The sequence below is a fragment of the Cebus imitator genome, unplaced genomic scaffold (genome assembly GCF_001604975.1).
Source record: "Cebus imitator isolate Cc_AM_T3 unplaced genomic scaffold, Cebus_imitator-1.0 Scaffold334, whole genome shotgun sequence".
Classification (NCBI taxonomy): Eukaryota; Metazoa; Chordata; class Mammalia; order Primates; family Cebidae; genus Cebus; species Cebus imitator.
The window spans coordinates 1,783,347-1,801,515 of record NW_016107649.1 but is presented as its reverse complement, the minus strand read 5'-3'; the positions used below and the strand labels follow the sequence as shown (position 1 = coordinate 1,801,515).

Sequence of the window (18,169 nt, the reverse complement as noted above, 5' to 3'; positions counted from 1 at the left end):
AGGATGTACGGAAGACATACCTGGGGAGGCCTCAGGAAACTTACAATAATGGTGGACGGCAAAAGGGATGCAAGCGCATCCTCATATGGTGACAGGAAAGAGAGAGACAGAGAGGATGGGGAAAGTGCTACATATTTTTAAACAAGATCTTGTGAGAACTGTATCATGAGACAGCACTTGGGGGATGGTGCTAAGCCATTAAAAACCACCTCCATGATCCAATCACCTCCCACCAGGCCCCACCTCTAACAAAGGGAATTATAACTGGACCTAAGATTTGGGTGGGGAACAGAGCAAAACATATCAGGTGCTATGCCCTCCACATGTTGCTCTCAGGAAGTTTCAAGTATTAAGACAAGGTAGATATAAAGAAGGAAATAAATATCTAGGAACCAGAATAACTCAAGTTACTGAAAAGAAGGACCCCAAGACCAGTTCACAGATACTGTTCAGCAAGTAGATCTCCATGTTAAGCAGAACTTCTATCCCAGCCAGAGACTTTGCTGCTGCAGTAGGAAACCCTAGAATGGTATTCATCGGGGGACTGTGGAATGTTTACTTCTCCCTTTCTGGATCTCGGTTTCCTCATCTGTAAACTGGGGAAGGGGATTGGATTAGCTGGCTTCTGGGGTCTCTTCTTGCTCTTGTCTTCTTTGCCTCAATTCTGGACATGAGCAATAATTGAGATTCGTTTGCTCCAGGCAGATCCCAGGTGCCTTGAACAGAAAACAGCATTGTGAGTTGAGAAGAACAAGAAGGAAAACAGGGGGCACCTGGGCTCTGGGATTGACTTATGTTGAGTGGAAGGGGTCAGCCCTCCTTTGCTGCTTTCCAAGTTAGCCTGGTGTGGTAGAAGCAGATGGAAGACTTAAAGAAGAAGTGAAACTCCAAATCTAGGGCTGGGCAGTGGCTCACGCCTGTAATCCCAGCATTTAGGGACGCCGAAGCAGGCAGATCATGAGGTCAAGTGTTCAAGACAGCCTGCCAACATGGTAAAACCCTGTCACTACTAAGAATACAAAAATTAGCTGGGCATGGTGGGATGTGCCTGTAATGCCAGCTACTCAGGAAGCTGAGGCAGGAGAATCACTTGAACCTGAGAGTTGGAGGTTGCAGTGAGCTGAGATCATGCCACTGCACTCCAGCCCGTAGAGCAAGGTTCCATCTCAAAACAAAAAACAAACAAACAAACAAAAAACTCCCCAAAACTCCAAATCTAGTGACAAAATGGTCCTGGCACAAGTCCAGTGGTCAAATCTCCATGTATGTTCTCTATCTTCCCATTTTACAAGGAATTCTCAGTGTAGCATGGTGAATATAACATAGGATTAGTACCAATAGACCTATCCTAACATTTCCAGCTGACTGCTCTTTGGAAGGTCATTAAATCTCATTGAACATGAGTTTCAGTATAATTAGAATAATAATTTATATGAAAATTTTTTTTAGTACATGTTTTCAAGTTTCGGTTTCCTTAGCTATAAAATGAAAATGATAATAATAGCTCTCTCAAAGGATGTTGAAATAATTCAATCAATGAATTCCTGGTAAAGCATTTAGTACGATGTCTAAAATATAGAAATCATTGAATAACAGCCATTATGTAATTATCCTATATTAGAACATGCCATACAAATGTTAGTTCTATGTGGCCAAGACATCTGATTTAAATTTGATGAAAAATGGCATGTCATTTTTTTCTAGAACCTAACCATTTTTGCTTCTAGAATTTCAGTATGATTGTAGGCAATGCCACTGAGGCAGCTGTGTCATCCTTGGTGCGAAATCTTTCTGTCATCATTCGGCAAAGTCCATCAACCACAGTGGGGAATCTGGCTTCGGTGGTGTCGATTCTGGGCAATATTTCATCTCTGTCACTGGCCAGCCATTTCAAGGTGTCCAATTCAACAATGGAGGTATGGTCTGCCAGTGCTTGAAGGGCTCACTTTAAATGCTGGATCTTGTAGGAAGAATGACAAAAAGCCTTAAAGATGGGGAACTGCTGGAAAAGACAGAAAGCCATCTAACAGTCCTCATATGAACTTTACTGCTTTCTCTGCAATATACAGGAAACTCATGGGATCAATAGTGTGAGTTCAAAGGAAGAAAGAGGGGCCCCTATGCAGTTTGCCTGGGCAGCACCTGTCTTAGAGAAGGGGATGAGCTGTTGCGCTATGTGACACAGGCACCAACTTTGCAACATTTTCGTAGTCTATAATTTTTCTTTCCTGTAGCCACAAGTTCAGACTTGAACAGTGTATATTTTAAGAACCTCCCAGCCGGGTGCAGTGGCTCATACCTGTAATCCCAGCACTTTGGGAGGCCGAGGTGGGCGGATCACCTGAGGTCAGGATTTCGAGACCAGCCTGGCCAACATGGAGAAACCCCGTCTCTATTCAAAATACAAAAAATTAACCAGGCATTGTGGCAGTCGACGAAAATTCCAGCTACTCAGGAGGCTGAGGCAGGAGAATCGCTTGAACCAGGGAGTGGGAGGTTGTAGTGAGCCGAGATCGTGCCACTGCACTCCAGCCTGGGTGACAGAGTGGGACTCTGTCTCAAAAACAAAACAAAACAACAACAACAACAAAAAATAGAACCCCCTTTGTAACACTTTCTCTCAACTGAGGAATTTATGGTTTAGTTTGTATATTTAAAGATTAACTTAAAAATTACATAAATGATACTTGGTGACTATAAGAAATGCTAATAAGCAAAAAGAAAAATAAATTCTGTAGCCTGGTCACTTTAAAATAGACACTGCTTACATTTTAGGTTTTGCCTCAGTGCCTAGAAGAATGAAAGTGATATATAGCATATGCTCAATAAGCATTTGTTCAATAAATATCCTTCCAAGCATTTTGAGTGTATACAATTTATATATTAAAGGATATAATGTTTTACAAAATTGGATTATATAATGTATGTTAAATAAACACACAATAATACTTAACTATATATGATGAAAATTGTTTCAGAAGTGACACTAAATATCAATAAGTTAAACTCCCTGAGTTAAAGAAAAGATACTCCAATTTGTTTTTTTAGAAACCTGACCACATGTTGTTTACAAGAGCCAACAAAAATAAAATGACACAAAAAGACTAAAAATAACATGAAGGGTGAAAACAAAGCGGGCAAACACAAAGCAAAAGAAAACAGAGGTTTCTAGGGACAGTAGAAGTAGAACATCATGGGATTCTGGGGCTAGAAGGCAGAGGGGGTTGGGTCAGGGTAAGACTCAGTTGGAGTGACAGATGCTTACAGCAGAATGTCTGGGAGCCAGACCCATAAGCAAGAGAAGGGGTTCTGTGGGAAGAAGTAACAACTTTCAAGGAGTTGCTTGGAAAAGGAATCTCTCAAGCTAAGACTGACCCTTAAAGCCATGACAATTCAATGCCTGGGTCCCGGCTTCACAGTTGTTTTTTTTTTTTTTTTTTTTTTTTTTTTTTTTTTTTTTTTTTTTTTATAGTAGGAAACAAGAAACGTAAATACTTTAGTAAACAAGAAACCTGAAAATTTGAGCACCTCTTATGTGAGTTTTGAACTTCTGATGTTAGCAAAACAAACATAACATGGGAAAGCAGTACAAAGTAGTGTCTGCATCTTTGAGCCTCAGCCTGAATAGCAGTGCAGTCATTTTCCCATCTCAGGGAAGAGGAAATGCACATGTGCAGCCCAAATTGCAGGATGCTTTCTCATTTGTTCTGAAGTCCCAGTGTGCTTACACATGCTCTGGGGTGATCACCCTGGGACTTACTTGATTCTGCTGACCCAAGATTTTTGCCCAAAGCTTCTACCGTACAGAGGAACTGAGCTAAATTTAATTGATGAGTTTTAATGTGGTTCACAACTGAGCCAATTCTCTGGGCATTTTTCCTATACTTAATGCTAATGACTATCCACTCCTAGTCCTCATTATCTGTTTACTCAAAAACACAAACTGACTTTCATCCTTGTATTTCAGGATGTCATCAACATAGCTGATCATATCCTTAGTTCAGCCTCAGTAACCAGTTGGACAGTCTTACTGCAGGAAGAAAAGCATGCCAGCTCACGGTTACTAGAGACATTGGAAAACATCAGCACTCTGGTGCCTCCAACAGCTCTTCCTCTGAATCTTTCTCGGAAATTCATTAACTGGAGAGGGATTCCAGTGACCAAAAGCCAACTGAAAAGGGGTTACAACTATCAGATTGAAATGTTTCCCCCAAATACATCTATTCCCATCAGAGGCCATGTGTTAATTGGGTCAGACCAATTCCAGAGATCCCTTCCAGAAACCATTATCAGTATGGCCTCATTGACTCTGGGGAACGTTCTACCTGTTTCCAAAAATGGAAATGCTCAGGTCAATGGACCTGTGATAGCCACGATTATTCAAAACTATTCCATAAGTGAAGTTTTCCTGATTTTTTCCAAGATAGAGTCAAACCTGAGCCAGCCTCACTGTGTGTTTTGGGATTTCAGTCATTTGCAGTGGAGCGATGCAGGCTGCCACCTAGTGAATGAAACTCCAGACACTGTGATGTGCCGATGTACTCACTTGACCTCCTTCTCCATGCTGATGTCACCGTTTGTCCCCACTACGATCCTCCCGGTTGTGAAATGCATCACCTACGTGGGACTGGGTATCTCCATTGGAAGTCTCATCTTATGCCTGATCATTGAGGCTCTGTTTTGGAAGCAGATTAAAAAAAGCCAGACCTCACACACACGTCATATTTGCATGGTGAATGTAGCCCTGTCCCTGTTGATTGCTGATGTCTGGTTTATTGTTGGTGCCACAGTGGACACCACGGTGAACCCTTCTGGAGTCTGCACAGCTGCTGTGTTCTTTACACACTTCTTCTACCTCTCTTTGTTCTTCTGGATGCTCATGCTTGGCATCCTGCTGGCATACCGGATCATTCTCGTGTTCCATCACATGGCCTGGCCTTTGATGATGGCTGTCGGATTCTGCCTGGGCTATGGGTGCCCTCTCATTATATCTGTCATCACCATTGCCGTCACACAGCCCAGCAATACCTACCAAAGGAAAGATGTGTGTTGGCTTAACTGGTCCAGTGGAAGCAAACCACTCCTGGCTTTCGTTATCCCTGCACTGGCTATTGTGGCTGTGAACTTCCTTGTGGTGCTGCTGGTTCTCACAAAGCTCTGGAGGCCAGCTGTTGGGGAGAAACTGAGTCAGGATGACAAGGCCACCGTCATCCGCATGGGGAAAAGCCTCCTCGTTCTGACTCCTCTGCTAGGGCTCACCTGGGGCTTTGGAATAGGAACAATAGTGGACAGCCAGAATCCGGCTTGGCATGTTGTTTTTGCTTTACTCAATGCATTCCAGGTGAGAACAATAACAATAACCTATTATATTGTCAGGTAATTGGAATAAGTAGAGAACTCAGGTTGGTAAAACCACTCCAGAGATTATCTCATCTCCCTGCCTCCATCAAGACCATCACAAAAACTGATGGAAAGAATGAATAGAAAAAAATATTTTTCTTAGTTAGTTACTGTCATACTGAAGCAGAATATGGGGTTTCCTCAGTAACCCATTACAGAGCTTTAAATCTATTAGAGTTCTTACAGCAAACAATCCCTCTTGCTGCTGACTCAGTTCTCTTTCTCTTATGCAGACCTCTGGGAAAAAATAAACAGAGAAAGGGAAATACATGATAAGTACTTGTTGACTCTGTATAGCGCAAAGAAATTTTCTAGGGTTCAATAGAGAAGGGCTAGCAAAATGCAACCACTACGCTGTTTTTGTAAATAAAGTTTTATTGGACTACAGCCATGCTTATTCATGTGCAGATGGCCTATGGCTGCTTTCACGACAATGGTAGAGTTGAGTAGTTGCAACAGAAACTGTATAGCCTGCAAAGCCTAAAGTACTTACAGCCTGGCTGATCACAGAAAAACTTTGCTAACCTTTGCTACAAAGAATGGGTTTTTCCTTGCCACAGTCAGGAAGTGTTCAGAGAGGAGGTGGACAAAGCAATCATTAGATTTTGATAAATCTGGAAGAGCCTTCAATCCCAGTTCAGTGAAGGTTTTGCCGGACCACCTCAGACAATGACTCAGGCAAGTGGTGGTTAAACATTTGATCTCTGGAGTTAAATAGCTCTGGGCTCAAATACAACACTTTATGACTGTGTGACCTCTAGCACGTTGCTTAATCTCTCTGTCCCTCAATTCTCTCACCTTTTAAATAGAGATAATAATGCTTGTATCATTGAATAAATGTGAGGGTTAAATGAGATAATTTAGCATCTGTCACATTGTCCGGCAATTTTCATATAACAAATGCTCAATAGGTGTTTCCCAAAAGTAATTGGTTCTCCATCTATTCAGCAACCAGTGAACAGTCAGGTGCTAGTATGGATGGCAATCATAGAGCATGCTCCCTAGTGGTGACAAGTTTAGGAAGCTTCTGTTGGGGAGCAGGAATACAGTCTCACCGTGATACACTGTCTGAACACACACCAACCAAAGGAGCAATGCCTGGGGGAGGATTCAAGGTGCACCAAAACATTTACCAAGGGTTCCCCAAGACCTGCACTGGAAGGAAAGGATGCTGAAATAGGTCAAATCCCTCCACTGGGCCACATGATTGGATCTCTGTGCCTGCCACCATCATAGGTGCTTAGTAGACATTAAATGTCTAGTCTAAAGAAAGGCTAAGATACAGACATGATAGAATGCTATTTGTTTTGGGTTGGGATGGTACAATAGGGGAGAATGCAGCTCCACATGCAAAACTTCATTCACTTGGTCATTTGCTTATTTATACATCAACACAAAAAAAATTTTTTTGAGTACTTTGCATTGTGCCATGCACTTGTGGAGACCACACAGTGTTCTTCCTTTCAAGGAGCTTACAGTCTCTTAGGGAGACAGGCAAGAAAACAGTTTCAACATGGGGTGATTGAATAGTGTTACATAAAAATGCTTTCTCTTCTGGAAAAGAAAAATACAATACATGTGATTTATTCCTTTTTTTTTTTAAAAGGGATTTTTTATCTTATGCTTTGGAATACTCTTGGATAGTAAGGTATGTATATTTATTTCTCTCTTTAACCCCCATCCCACACATCTTAAGGCTCATTCCCTTTGTTCTGAGGACTTTATTCAATTAATAAGAGGTTGGACTATGGTACTTTTGTAATAAAATTCTGTGCTTTTAGAGAAGTCAGGCTCAGTCAGAAGACAAAGGAACTAAACAGTCACTGTTGATAAAACTGTACAGAACTAATCAAACACATAATGTAAACATTGTCAGAAAAAAAGAGCAATTCTTTTTACCTTTAGCTTTTCTAATTTAAATTATGGTATGGCAGTAATTCCAGAGCAAAATTACTTTCCTAAGAGGTGAATTCTCATTTGTTCTTTTAATTAGTCTGCTCATTTATTTAGAATATGCTGAAAGAGATATCAATGTATACATTTGTAGAGTTTTAAACAGTAAATATTAAACAGCCCCTTACAGACTATTATTATTATTATTTTATTTTTTTATTTTTTGAGATGGTGTCTTGCACTGTCACCAGGCCGGAGTGCAGTGGCGCAATCTTGGCTCACTGCAATCTCTGCCTCCTTGGTTCAAGCGATTCTTCTGCCTCAGCCTCCCGAGTAGTTGGGACCACAGGCGCGTGCCACCACGCCTGGCTAATTTTTTTTTGTATTTTTAGTAGAGACGGGGTTTCACCGTGTTGGCTAGGATGGTCTCGATCTCTTGACTTCATGATCCGCCTGCCTCAGCCTCCCAAAGTGCTGGGTTTACAGGCATGAGCCACCACGTCCGGCCCAGACTATTATTCTAACTGAAGTAACTCAGGAATGGAAAACCAAACATCGTGTTTTTTCACTTATAAGTGGGAGCTAAGCTTTGAAGATGTAAAGACATAAAAATGACACAATGAAACTTGGGGACTCAGTGGGGAAGAGTGGGAGAGGGGTGAGGAATAAAAGACTACAAATTAGGTGCAGTATATACTGCTCAGGTGATGGGTGCATCAAAATCTCACAAATCACTCTAAAGAACTTACTCATGTAACCAAATACCACCTGTTCCTCAATAACCTATGGAAATAAAAAAATTTAAAAAATAAGGTATATGTGGAAGAAAAACAAATAAATAGCTTCTCACATTAAATAAAATTCCTAGTGAAGAATAATGAGTTTAAGTAAAAGATAATAGAAAAAAATTTTAAATACGCTTGTTTCATAAACCCAAGCATTAAACAATTCTGTTGGGTGGGGTGAAGGCAGTAAGCTAATAGACATACAGTCTTTGTTTTAATAAGAAAATAAAGATATTTTATAATTGGCAGAATTGTTGCTAATTACAGTAACAATTCTGCACATGAACAAACCCCATCTACAAAGAAGCAATTTGCTCTTCTTAATTGTACTAAATAATTAATAATTTCCTTGTCTGTATCATTCATGTGATTAGGAAACCCTTCACTTCAAAGATATACCTCAATTTAGTAGTTATTGCCAACTACTAATTCTAAAATCTGAATGAGTATGGCATTTGGTACTTTCGTTCTTTGTTTAATTCTAGTTTTGTTTATGGGTTAAGAGATAAAGAAAATAATCTTTCTACCAGATACCCATTTAATCTACTAAATGCTTCTAGGAAATAATACTATTAAATGACCATTTCAACCTGCAGTCGTTCTTGTCTGTGTATGATTGTATGTGTATCTCCTCAATATTTCTTTGTTGCCCTTATAGCTGCGACAACTTCTGTTCAACAAGTTGTCTGCCTTAAGTTCTTGGAAGCAAACAGCAAAGGTAATTATCTCCTACTGCCATGAATCCAATGCATGAAGTTCCAGTTTTGCATTTTTCTTTTTATACAGTCTTGCTGCAAGCCAACTTCTGTGTAAACCCTTGAATTTCTTTTACTGTTATATTCCTGGTATCTGACATGCAGCCTGACACATGAGCGATAGTAAAGAGTTGTTGAGTGAATGGGTGATTAAATGAATGACTGTGAAGTCACGGCAACTTACAAGGATGCTCAAGCATGGAGATCTGTGGGGACTTGTGAGTGAATACCTTTGAACAAAGGCATTTGCTTTAGTCTGACTTGCTTGTCAGCATTTAGAACTAGCAAGGCCCTTTTCTTCATCTGACTTGCTGAACCTTCTGTAAACCATTTTTTCGTTCTCTGGAAAGGTAAAGGGGGAGATCTTGGTTAAATTCTTGTCTTTAAATTTGGTTAACTTCTAATATATGAAATTATTAGGTGTTAATAATTTTCTTTTTTAAGCTAGTATCACCGACTGTTCTGTGCAATCTTAGCTCTTAAGTCTACAAAAATGACAAGTTTTTAAGGAAATGGAGGATTTCTGTTTTATTCTTTGCCATAAAAGTATAATCCATATGAAGACAGTATATTTAGAAACAAAAGTACTTGAACACATATTTTGTGTTTTCAATGTTTTTTAGACTTTTGTTTTTCAGCAACGCACCGAGGGCCTTTCAGAAAGAGTTCTAAGGCAGAGGATTTCTGTATTTTATAAAAGTCAACTGGCTTAACTGCATCCAAACCTATATGGGTGTTTAGAGATTTTTACAAGTGATAATAGAGCCTTTTGAAATAAAAATCAATAAGGAAATGATCCACTGGCATTAAAAAATCTTCCTTGGTCTGCATTTTATAGCAGACAGCACTGCTGTGAATTAGGGAGCACTGGCCCGTAAGCAGGTGGAGCAGACCTGCCCTTATATTTCTGACCCTGTAACCAGTTGGCTTTGTGATCTTAGGAAAGTCCCTTCATCTCTAAGTTTCAATTTTCTCAACTGTAGAAATTAAATGTTGGACTAATTATTCAAAGCAGAAGTTCTTACATTCTGGGATTTAGATTTTATGTCTGGAAGAACTAAAAATCCCTCAAACCAGAAGTTGTGAAACTAATGAGTCACTATCTGCACTTAAGAAAAGGAGAAAACTACAGCACATGTGACTATATCAAAGAAAAACCTTTAATGAATATCATGAGACAGGACACTCCCCACCCTACAAAACAGAAAGTCAACATTTTTCTCTTTTGAAAACCAAAGAAAGAAAAATACCCCCAAGTAAAATAAAACAAAAGCAAAAGCAAGAATGCCTGACGGTTTCTCTCTGTTTCTAATATCAAGTGCTGACACTTCACAGAAGGCAGCACTGGTCAGTGAGGGCTTTGCTGTGTCTGTATCTGTACCTTCTCCTGAATTTCATTTCCAAATTCGGTGATAAAAATGAGATTTTGTTTCTGGTTAGGTGGTTCATTTGCTTTAAAATAAATATACATTTTTTCCAGAAGAAAAGATGTGCATTTATAATTTTCTTACAGAGTTTGAACGAAAAAGCAGGACCCCAAGGACCCCAGATGACTGCTGATGAACAGGTGAGAAAGAGATAACACTTGATGAATATTCCTGCCAAGAAACTCACTTGTGAGCAAAATTAGTGAGGGTGGTAACCAGAAGTAGACCCAGGACAGTAGTGACAGGCTAGAGTTGAAGTTGCCAGGATGTGACAAGTTCGTATGTTGGGAGGGGTGATTCAGTGAAGAGAGAGTCTAAAAACAAGTGAGGGAGAGAGGATGATGGGCAGAAGATGACTCCTGGGAAGACAGAGGGAGTGGCTAGATTCAAGATGGAGGGATTAGCTCCTTAGCTTGGCACAGGAAGTACCACACTGATGCAGGAGGAACAACATGGAGAGATTGGGGTTGTAAATGAAAAAGTATCTGAGACAGGTCTCAATCAATTTAGAAGTTTATTTGCCAAGCTTGAGGATCATGAGCCATGAAAGAGCCTCAGGAGGTCCTGAGAATGTGTGCCCAAGATGGTTGGATTACAGCTTGAATGTACACATTTTAGGGAGACATAAGACATCAGTCAGTACATGTGAGGTATGTATTGATTTGGTCTGGAAAGATGGGACAATTCTAAGTGGGGGCAGGAGGGCTTCTAGGTCATAGGTGGATTCAAAGATTTTCTCATTGGCAATTGGTTGAAAGGGTTAAGTTATTACCTAAAGACCTGGAATCAATAGAAAGGAGTTCCTGGATTAAGCTGAGGCATTGTGTAGACCAAGGTTCTTTTTATGTAGATGAAGTCTTACAGGTAGGTACGCTTTGATGCAAGAGATGTTTTCTATTCAGACCTTTTAAAGGGTGCTAGACCCTCAGCTAATCTCTCCAGGATCAGAAAAAGATCTGGAAAGGGAAGGGAATGTTCCTCAGAATATAAATTTCTCCCACAAGAGACAGCTTTACAGGGAGGGCCATTTAAAAATATGTCAAATAAATATATTTTGCAGTAAAATACTTTGATTTCTTTCAGGGCCTACTATCTATCATATGATGCTATCTAGAGTTTGGATGGAATTTGGTATCTTACTGCTACAGAGTGTGTTCAGTCAGTCTTAATATCTCAGTTCTGTGCCTGAGCTTCAAAGGGAGGAGAGTACAATGAAACATGTCTGACCCCTGCTTCCCATCATGACCTCAACTAGTTTTTCAGGTTTCTTTGAAATCTCCTTGGCTGAGAGGCGGATCCATTCAGTTGGCTGTGGGGCTTAGAATTTTATTTTTGGTTTACAGGGTCATGATGTTGAGAGTTTGAACCTTGATACTTTTTTGTTTTCTTAAGTAGGGGACAAGGTTATCCACTGAGAGATAGCTAAAGGAGGGATAAAATAGGGATCTTGAACAGAGCAGTGACTATGACAGCTGGCTGAAGGGAATGAAAGAGGAGCCAGCAACAGTCTCTGCAAGGACCATCCTCCAAGCCACAGCACATTGTGTGGACCCCAAAGCCTCTCCATGCTCAGGTCCCTGTCTTGACCCTCCATTGTCCCTATCCATGTTTTCTGTAACTCTTCTCCAAGACACAGACTCTGGTAGCCTCGACAGACCCCCGCCCCTCCACAAAGAATAGATTTACAGACCTACATCTGAGTTCTAGTAACTCAGGGTCTATTACTTGGCCAACTGCTTAGACCCATTTTAACTTCACGCACCGGAGGAGGCTGCTTCTTCCCAGACCACGGGGAAGCATGTTGAGTATGTTACAACCTGAGATTTCTATCTCCAAATGGTACAGGATACAGTTTTAAGTGCCATGAACCCTGACCTTAGGATTATTTTTTTTAGGGTTATAGCATTATATTTTTGCTGAGCCCTGAATTCTAGAAAATTATTTATTTTGCTTTGAAAGTTTCAAATCTTTTTTATTCTTATTTTTGTAAGTTTTTTTTTTTTTTTTTTTTNTTTTCCCCCAGAGCTCAGTATGGCTTAATACCAGTGAAAATTGAGAACCATCCCTGGTCTACCTACTGCATATAATAAGAACCTGTTTCTCTCACCTTGATTTGCTTCATTTGTGGCATACACTGTAGCAGGGAATGGAACTTATTCCAATATACCCAGTGCCTAGAACAGCATCTGGCACACAAAGGCATTCAATATAAGATGGTAAATTAATGGATAAATGAGTGATAAACTAATGAATGGAAAAATATATATTTATTTTTTAACAAAAATAAATATATATTTAAAAAATATATTTCATTTGATAATTCAGCTTTTAAATTATTAAACTCTATATAGCCTCTGTAACAGTGACCAAAGTGTCATTCACAAATAGGTTTGAGAGCTAAGATGAGCAAAGGTAAAGCAAAGCTTTATTGGGAACCATTTTTAGTAGGAACACTCTTTTTCCTCCTTTCTCCTCCAATGGGTTTCTCTTCTAGTAACAAATGTGAACCAAAGAAATGTAAGCATAGACATGAAAAGGGATAATGATGCCTTTAAAACTGTTTTCCAGTTTGTTGTTAGAAGTTGTAAAAATATACAGGAACACAAAATTCAGTTGGGAATAAATTTTTAGGCATTTTAAATAGATTAAAATAGAAGAAAGAGTGAGAAAGTAGCCACTCTAAATTTTTGAAAAAAGAATAACACCTATGAAAATGGAATAAAGAATTGCTAATGACATCAGGAAGTCAGGAAATGCAGATCAACAGTAAAAGAATACTGCTCATGTCCAAATGATGCATTTTTCTTTTGTGCAGCGAAACTCATCAGATTTATCTGCCAAACTCAAATTCTCAAAGCCTTTCAACCCATTGCAAAACAAAGGTGAGTTACAATAAAACCAAAGGTTATAAAAGGTGTGAAAAGGGAGTATATCATATGAAGAAAATTTAATGGCAACATCTAAGAAACTCATGTGAGAAGCGTGGGATTATCAGCCAGCCAGTTCAGAGTTCATCCGGACTGTGCTCAATGTTGACCAAACAACGTAGGCGACTTGATGCTCATGGAGAACCAGAGTTTTTTACATGTGATTTCATCACAAATTATCTCCAGTCAGATGTTATGTAAACCTGTGGCATTGATCATTGAGGCCCTGAGGGGAAGAAGTGTGGTGAGACTAACACCAAAAAAACATTTCTCTTTCAAATTTTCCAGTTGAATTTTATGTTTGCTTTTGCTTTTTAGGTTTCATCACTTAACATTGAGAGTTAATCAGAAATAAAATAAAAACTTCCATTTCAGATCGCTTTGTACCAATATCAGAAAGTACAATAATGTGTCCTTACTGGAGAATCACCCGTCTCGTGCCAGCTGCTGAACAGTGGACAAGTAGCCAGGTGTTTGTGCCCTGATGTTGCACATGTCCTCCTCCCTAAAATGCCCCTAGGCAGGAAGGGGCCACACCTGCTAAGAGGGAAAGAGCACTGTCTCCTCCACCTGTGACATGCATTGGCCCTATGTTCATTGATTGGCGGTTACTAAAGTCTATGCTATTCAGCAGCTGCAAGACCAGTATTTAAGCATTGCAAATAGTCACAGTGTTCTTGGAGAAGAGAGAAGGATGGAGCATGGAAGTAGAGGAGGAGACATTGCCTTACAAGTTAAGTTGAAGTCATACATAAGATCAAGTCCCATTTCACTTTCAGTTATGTTAATGTCATAGTTAATGTAGGAAAATGGGAAACTCATTTTATATTCCCATGAAAATTATTTAAATTCCAGATAAAGTTCAAGTATCTGGAGAATGTGCTCATCCAGGACACTTGGGTTCCATTGTCATTGTCCCCAGTCAGCTTGAGTGCTTTTTATACGTCTCTATGTTTGGGGGACATTTGTTCCTCACATAAAAAAAAGAAGCTAAGAGATTACTAAGATTCTTCCAGCAATAACATACTGTGATCTCAATCTACTTTGTGTCATTTCCCAGCAATATTTGAAAAACATGGTATTTCGTAAATAAGAGATACTTGACAAATGCAAGCTTCTAGGGTGTCAGTGAAATGCTATTCCTCTCCACCAACATTTTTTTGTCTTTTCCTAGACAAACTTCTAAAACTGCTCCTAGTTGTAAAAAAAAAAAAAAAAAAAAAAAATCCACATGCTAATTTTCATTTTGGTCTCATGCTTGGTTCCAACAGAGTAGCAATAATTATTATCATTTTTTTCCTCCTCAGGCCATTATGCATTTTCTCATACTGAAGAGTCTTCCAATGACATCATGCTAACTCAGTTTTTCTCAACTGAATAAGCAAGCAACCATAAAATCAAGAAAAACATTTCAAAATAACTTGACATTTAAAGATAAATGCCAATGAAGAAATTATGCTCAGTATTAGATTGGGTTTTCTGATTTAGGAGTCTGGGAATAAAACAAGAATGTCTCAGTGGCTTAATCGCTATTCCCTTTTGTCTTCAATTAAATGAAAAGATTTATTTCCATGTGATTTGATTCAAAGAAAGTGCTCCATAAATGCAGAACAGTGGGTTTTGTTGGAGATTGTGTACCTTGACCACAAAATATGGTTTCTATTTCATAAAACAGCATTATTCACTTGGCATCTCCAATCATCCGGGTTGGAGTAAGAAAATTTTATGAAAAAGTTTTAGGTAAATTAATAGGCCATGTTCATTTTCTTGTTAAAAAGTTATTTGTGGGGGAAGGTGGGAAAAAGTTATTAGTGAAAATTTCCAAAAGATAAAAACATTTCTCATTCAAATTTTCCAGTTGAATTTTATGTTTGCTTTTGCTTTTTAGGTTTCATCACTTAACATTGAAAGTTAATCAGAAATAAAATAAAAGCTTCCATTTCAGATAGCTTTGTAACAATATCAGAAAGCATAATAATGTGATGATATGTAATGTGGCATTTTTCATTTTTCATTTTTACAAGGCACTTTCATCTGGTCCCCAGCCCTGCAAAGTACAGTGTCAAGGCAGACCTAGTGTAGAGATGAGGGCACGGGGGCTCAGAGAGGTAAAGTGACTTGCCAAAGATTTTGAAGTCAGTTAAGGGGAATTGGAGATTTTTAGGACTTTTGTCTTCCAGACCATTTCTATAGCCCATAAAAGCCTTGACAATTACCTACAGCCCAATAAATCTTTATGAGGTCAGTTACACAGCTCACCACTCACAGAATTATATGTAATAGAGAAATTAAGAGAGATTTTGACTGTGAACTTTCAGGGAGATACCTTAAAACATCCTTATTTTCTTTCATAATACACTGTAGGCACTTTGTGGAAGTTATTTTCTTATATAGCCAGTGCCACTTTTGGATGACATACAGAGCAGCAGGGGAGTTGATACGATATGAAGCAACACTTCTCTTCCATATTTCCATCACATTTTGCTCACCTTCCTGAGTTTCAGCCCTGACCATAGTTCCCAGAGGAACCCAAACCTTCGATTCATCCTTGCAGTTTCGAGAGGCTTAAGGAGTGTCTCTTAGCCTCCTGACATGGAAAGCCTTCATGCTATGCAAATAAAGACAGCTGGGGGAATTTCTAGTTAATGGTGGTGGATTAAATAAGCATGCCGAACAGAAATTCAAAGTTAGATTTTCACAAGGCACCAAGGTACAGCACACATGAAATACGAAAGTGAGATGTTCAAAGGAAATGACTGAAGACCAGTTACATGGTTCTGTGCCCCACAAATATATATAAAAGTCAACAGAGAATTTTATGAGAAAGATTTCCTTGTAGAAAACTGATCTCTGAGCCTTCTCTCTCTACCCCCAAAAGTGAGAGAAGGAGGAATGTCTGCTCCTTGACCTCAAATATAGTGAGAGAGGATTTTTCAGGTAGCTTCCTATGGAACCACAACAATTAGAGGGCATGGCTGATGGAAATCTGATTCTTGCCTAGGACTGTGGCCGCAGCTCTGGTAGCAGAGCCCTGAATGGGTTGTGTGTTGAGATTAGCCTGTAAATCTAGTGTTTGTCAGGGCAATGGATGTGTGTGTTTCCCATGAACCATGGTGAAACAGGCAAGAGTGAAGGTCAGCATGGGGCTCTTTTAGGTCCTGTCTGATAGGGTTGTCCAAAGAGGTGGAGGGAACTCAGCATCAAGAAGTGGGAAGTGAAGCCTGATTGTGGGATAAGGAAGGAGTCACAAATAACCACCTGAAATACAATAGAATTTGCACAGGCTGAAGGTGAGAAGTCAGGGCTATGAGAATTTCCATGGGAGTTCTTAAATGCTCCCCCCTCTCATTATACACAATTACTCTCCACAGAACCCTGACACCATGTGAAGTCGTCCCTATCTTATAAGATACATTATTTTTTCTGGCACTTTGGTGAAGGGGAGGCCAGAAATGTCAGTGCCCAAAGTGGGGTGGAAGGAGAGGTAGAAAAACTTAGCAAAATGTCAGCCAGCAAAGGGAGATGTGCTAGTGCAAGCAGGCAACCCAACACGAGACTCAGTTGGGGAGGGAAAAAAATCTAGTACTAAATTATTGTAGTTTCTTATTATTATTGAAGACTAGGCATCATAAGTACAAAACTATTTAAAATCACCAAAATGTTGCTATTACTTGAGTATGTGGGAGAATAACTGGAGTGTATCTGATGGAAGGAAAATCTTCTTCCACTGAATAAATTTTATGAGGATGATGAGAAACAAAAAAAGTGTGTTTGATCAAATATGTATGTATGTGCATGCTTATCTAATTCACCGATTACAGATACATTCACCTCAAAATGCTACTAAAACAACAATAAAACCACCAAAAAAGTGAATGACATTGTAATAATTTTCTATTGCTGTGTTTTCCATTATAATAGTTTATTCCATTTCTATTATAGTAGTTTTCTATTGCTGCATGTAAAATTGCCACAAACTCAGCAGCTTAAAGCAACACACATTTATTATCTCAAAGTGGTTGTAGGCAGATTCCATGCACAGCTAAGCTTGTCCTTTGCTCAGGGTTACACAAGGCCATCATCAGGGTGCTGGCTGGGCTGTCATGTCATGTGGAGGCTCAGGTGGGGAAGAATTCACTTCCAATTCATTCGAGTTGTTGGCAAAATTCGTTCCCTTGTGGTTGTGGGAATGAGAATGATGGCTTTTTGCTGACTACTGGCTAGAGTCCATCTTCAGACCCTGGAGGCCACCTATATTTTTTTGCCAAATGGGCTTCTCCAGCTTGGCCACTTACAACATTAAGCCTGCAAGGAAAGTCTCTGACTCCAGTCTGCTTTTCAGGCAGAGTCTTGTATAATGTAAGATGATTAGGAGAGTGACAACTCATAACTTTTGCCATATTTCACAGGTTAGAAGCAAGTCATAGGCCCTGTCCACAGTCGAGGGGAGGGCATTTCAAAAGGTGTGAACACCAGGTGGGAGTGATCACTGGAGGTCATGGACATGAAATTCCAAAGATAGGGAATGAGAGAGGAGATAATGGCAACACAACTTTGGAAAGCAGGTGGGGTGGTGTGAACTGATTTGGAAGACCTGAAAACATGAAATTTTAAGCCAGTAGTAAGGAAAAACAAGAAGCAACCTACTTTACACTGCAAAATCCCCCCAAAGACTCAACAGTTGGCAGAACCAGGTACCTTAAGAAGTGGGTGAATATGGGACTGAATAGTAAAGTTGGTTCAACTTCAATTTAGGAAGGAGCTGGGGCCCCCAGGTACCTCTCTAATCCCAAGTAGCCAAGCAAATGTTCATCCTACTAATAGATTATATACAGATGTGGGACAAGATGGGATATGGGAACTGAGAGGCACCAGAATCAGATGGGAAAAGATTTCCCATAATGAAAACAAAAGGTTTAGTGAAAGTTAACATATAACTCTGGCAGCAAGTCTTACGTTTTTAAGGCAAGAGTCTTGTATTA

The 18,169-nt window shown here is 39.5% G+C and overlaps 1 protein-coding gene across 1 annotated transcript in view; it reads left to right on the top strand.

Moving 5' to 3' along the window:
• ADGRF1 (adhesion G protein-coupled receptor F1) overlaps positions 1-15,402 on the top strand; it is a 44,115-nt gene extending 28,713 nt beyond the window's left edge. The window contains exons 11-17 of the mRNA XM_037730152.1: positions 1,728-1,916; positions 3,968-5,341; positions 7,007-7,048; positions 8,737-8,796; positions 10,347-10,400; positions 13,076-13,142; positions 14,495-15,402. Coding sequence (XP_037586080.1) covers positions 1,728-1,916; positions 3,968-5,341; positions 7,007-7,048; positions 8,737-8,796; positions 10,347-10,400; positions 13,076-13,142; positions 14,495-14,568 — 1,860 coding nt within the window. The 3' untranslated portion in view covers positions 14,569-15,402. The remainder of the gene's footprint in view (positions 1-1,727; positions 1,917-3,967; positions 5,342-7,006; positions 7,049-8,736; positions 8,797-10,346; positions 10,401-13,075; positions 13,143-14,494) is intronic.
• Positions 15,403-18,169: the final 2,767 nt, after the last annotated feature.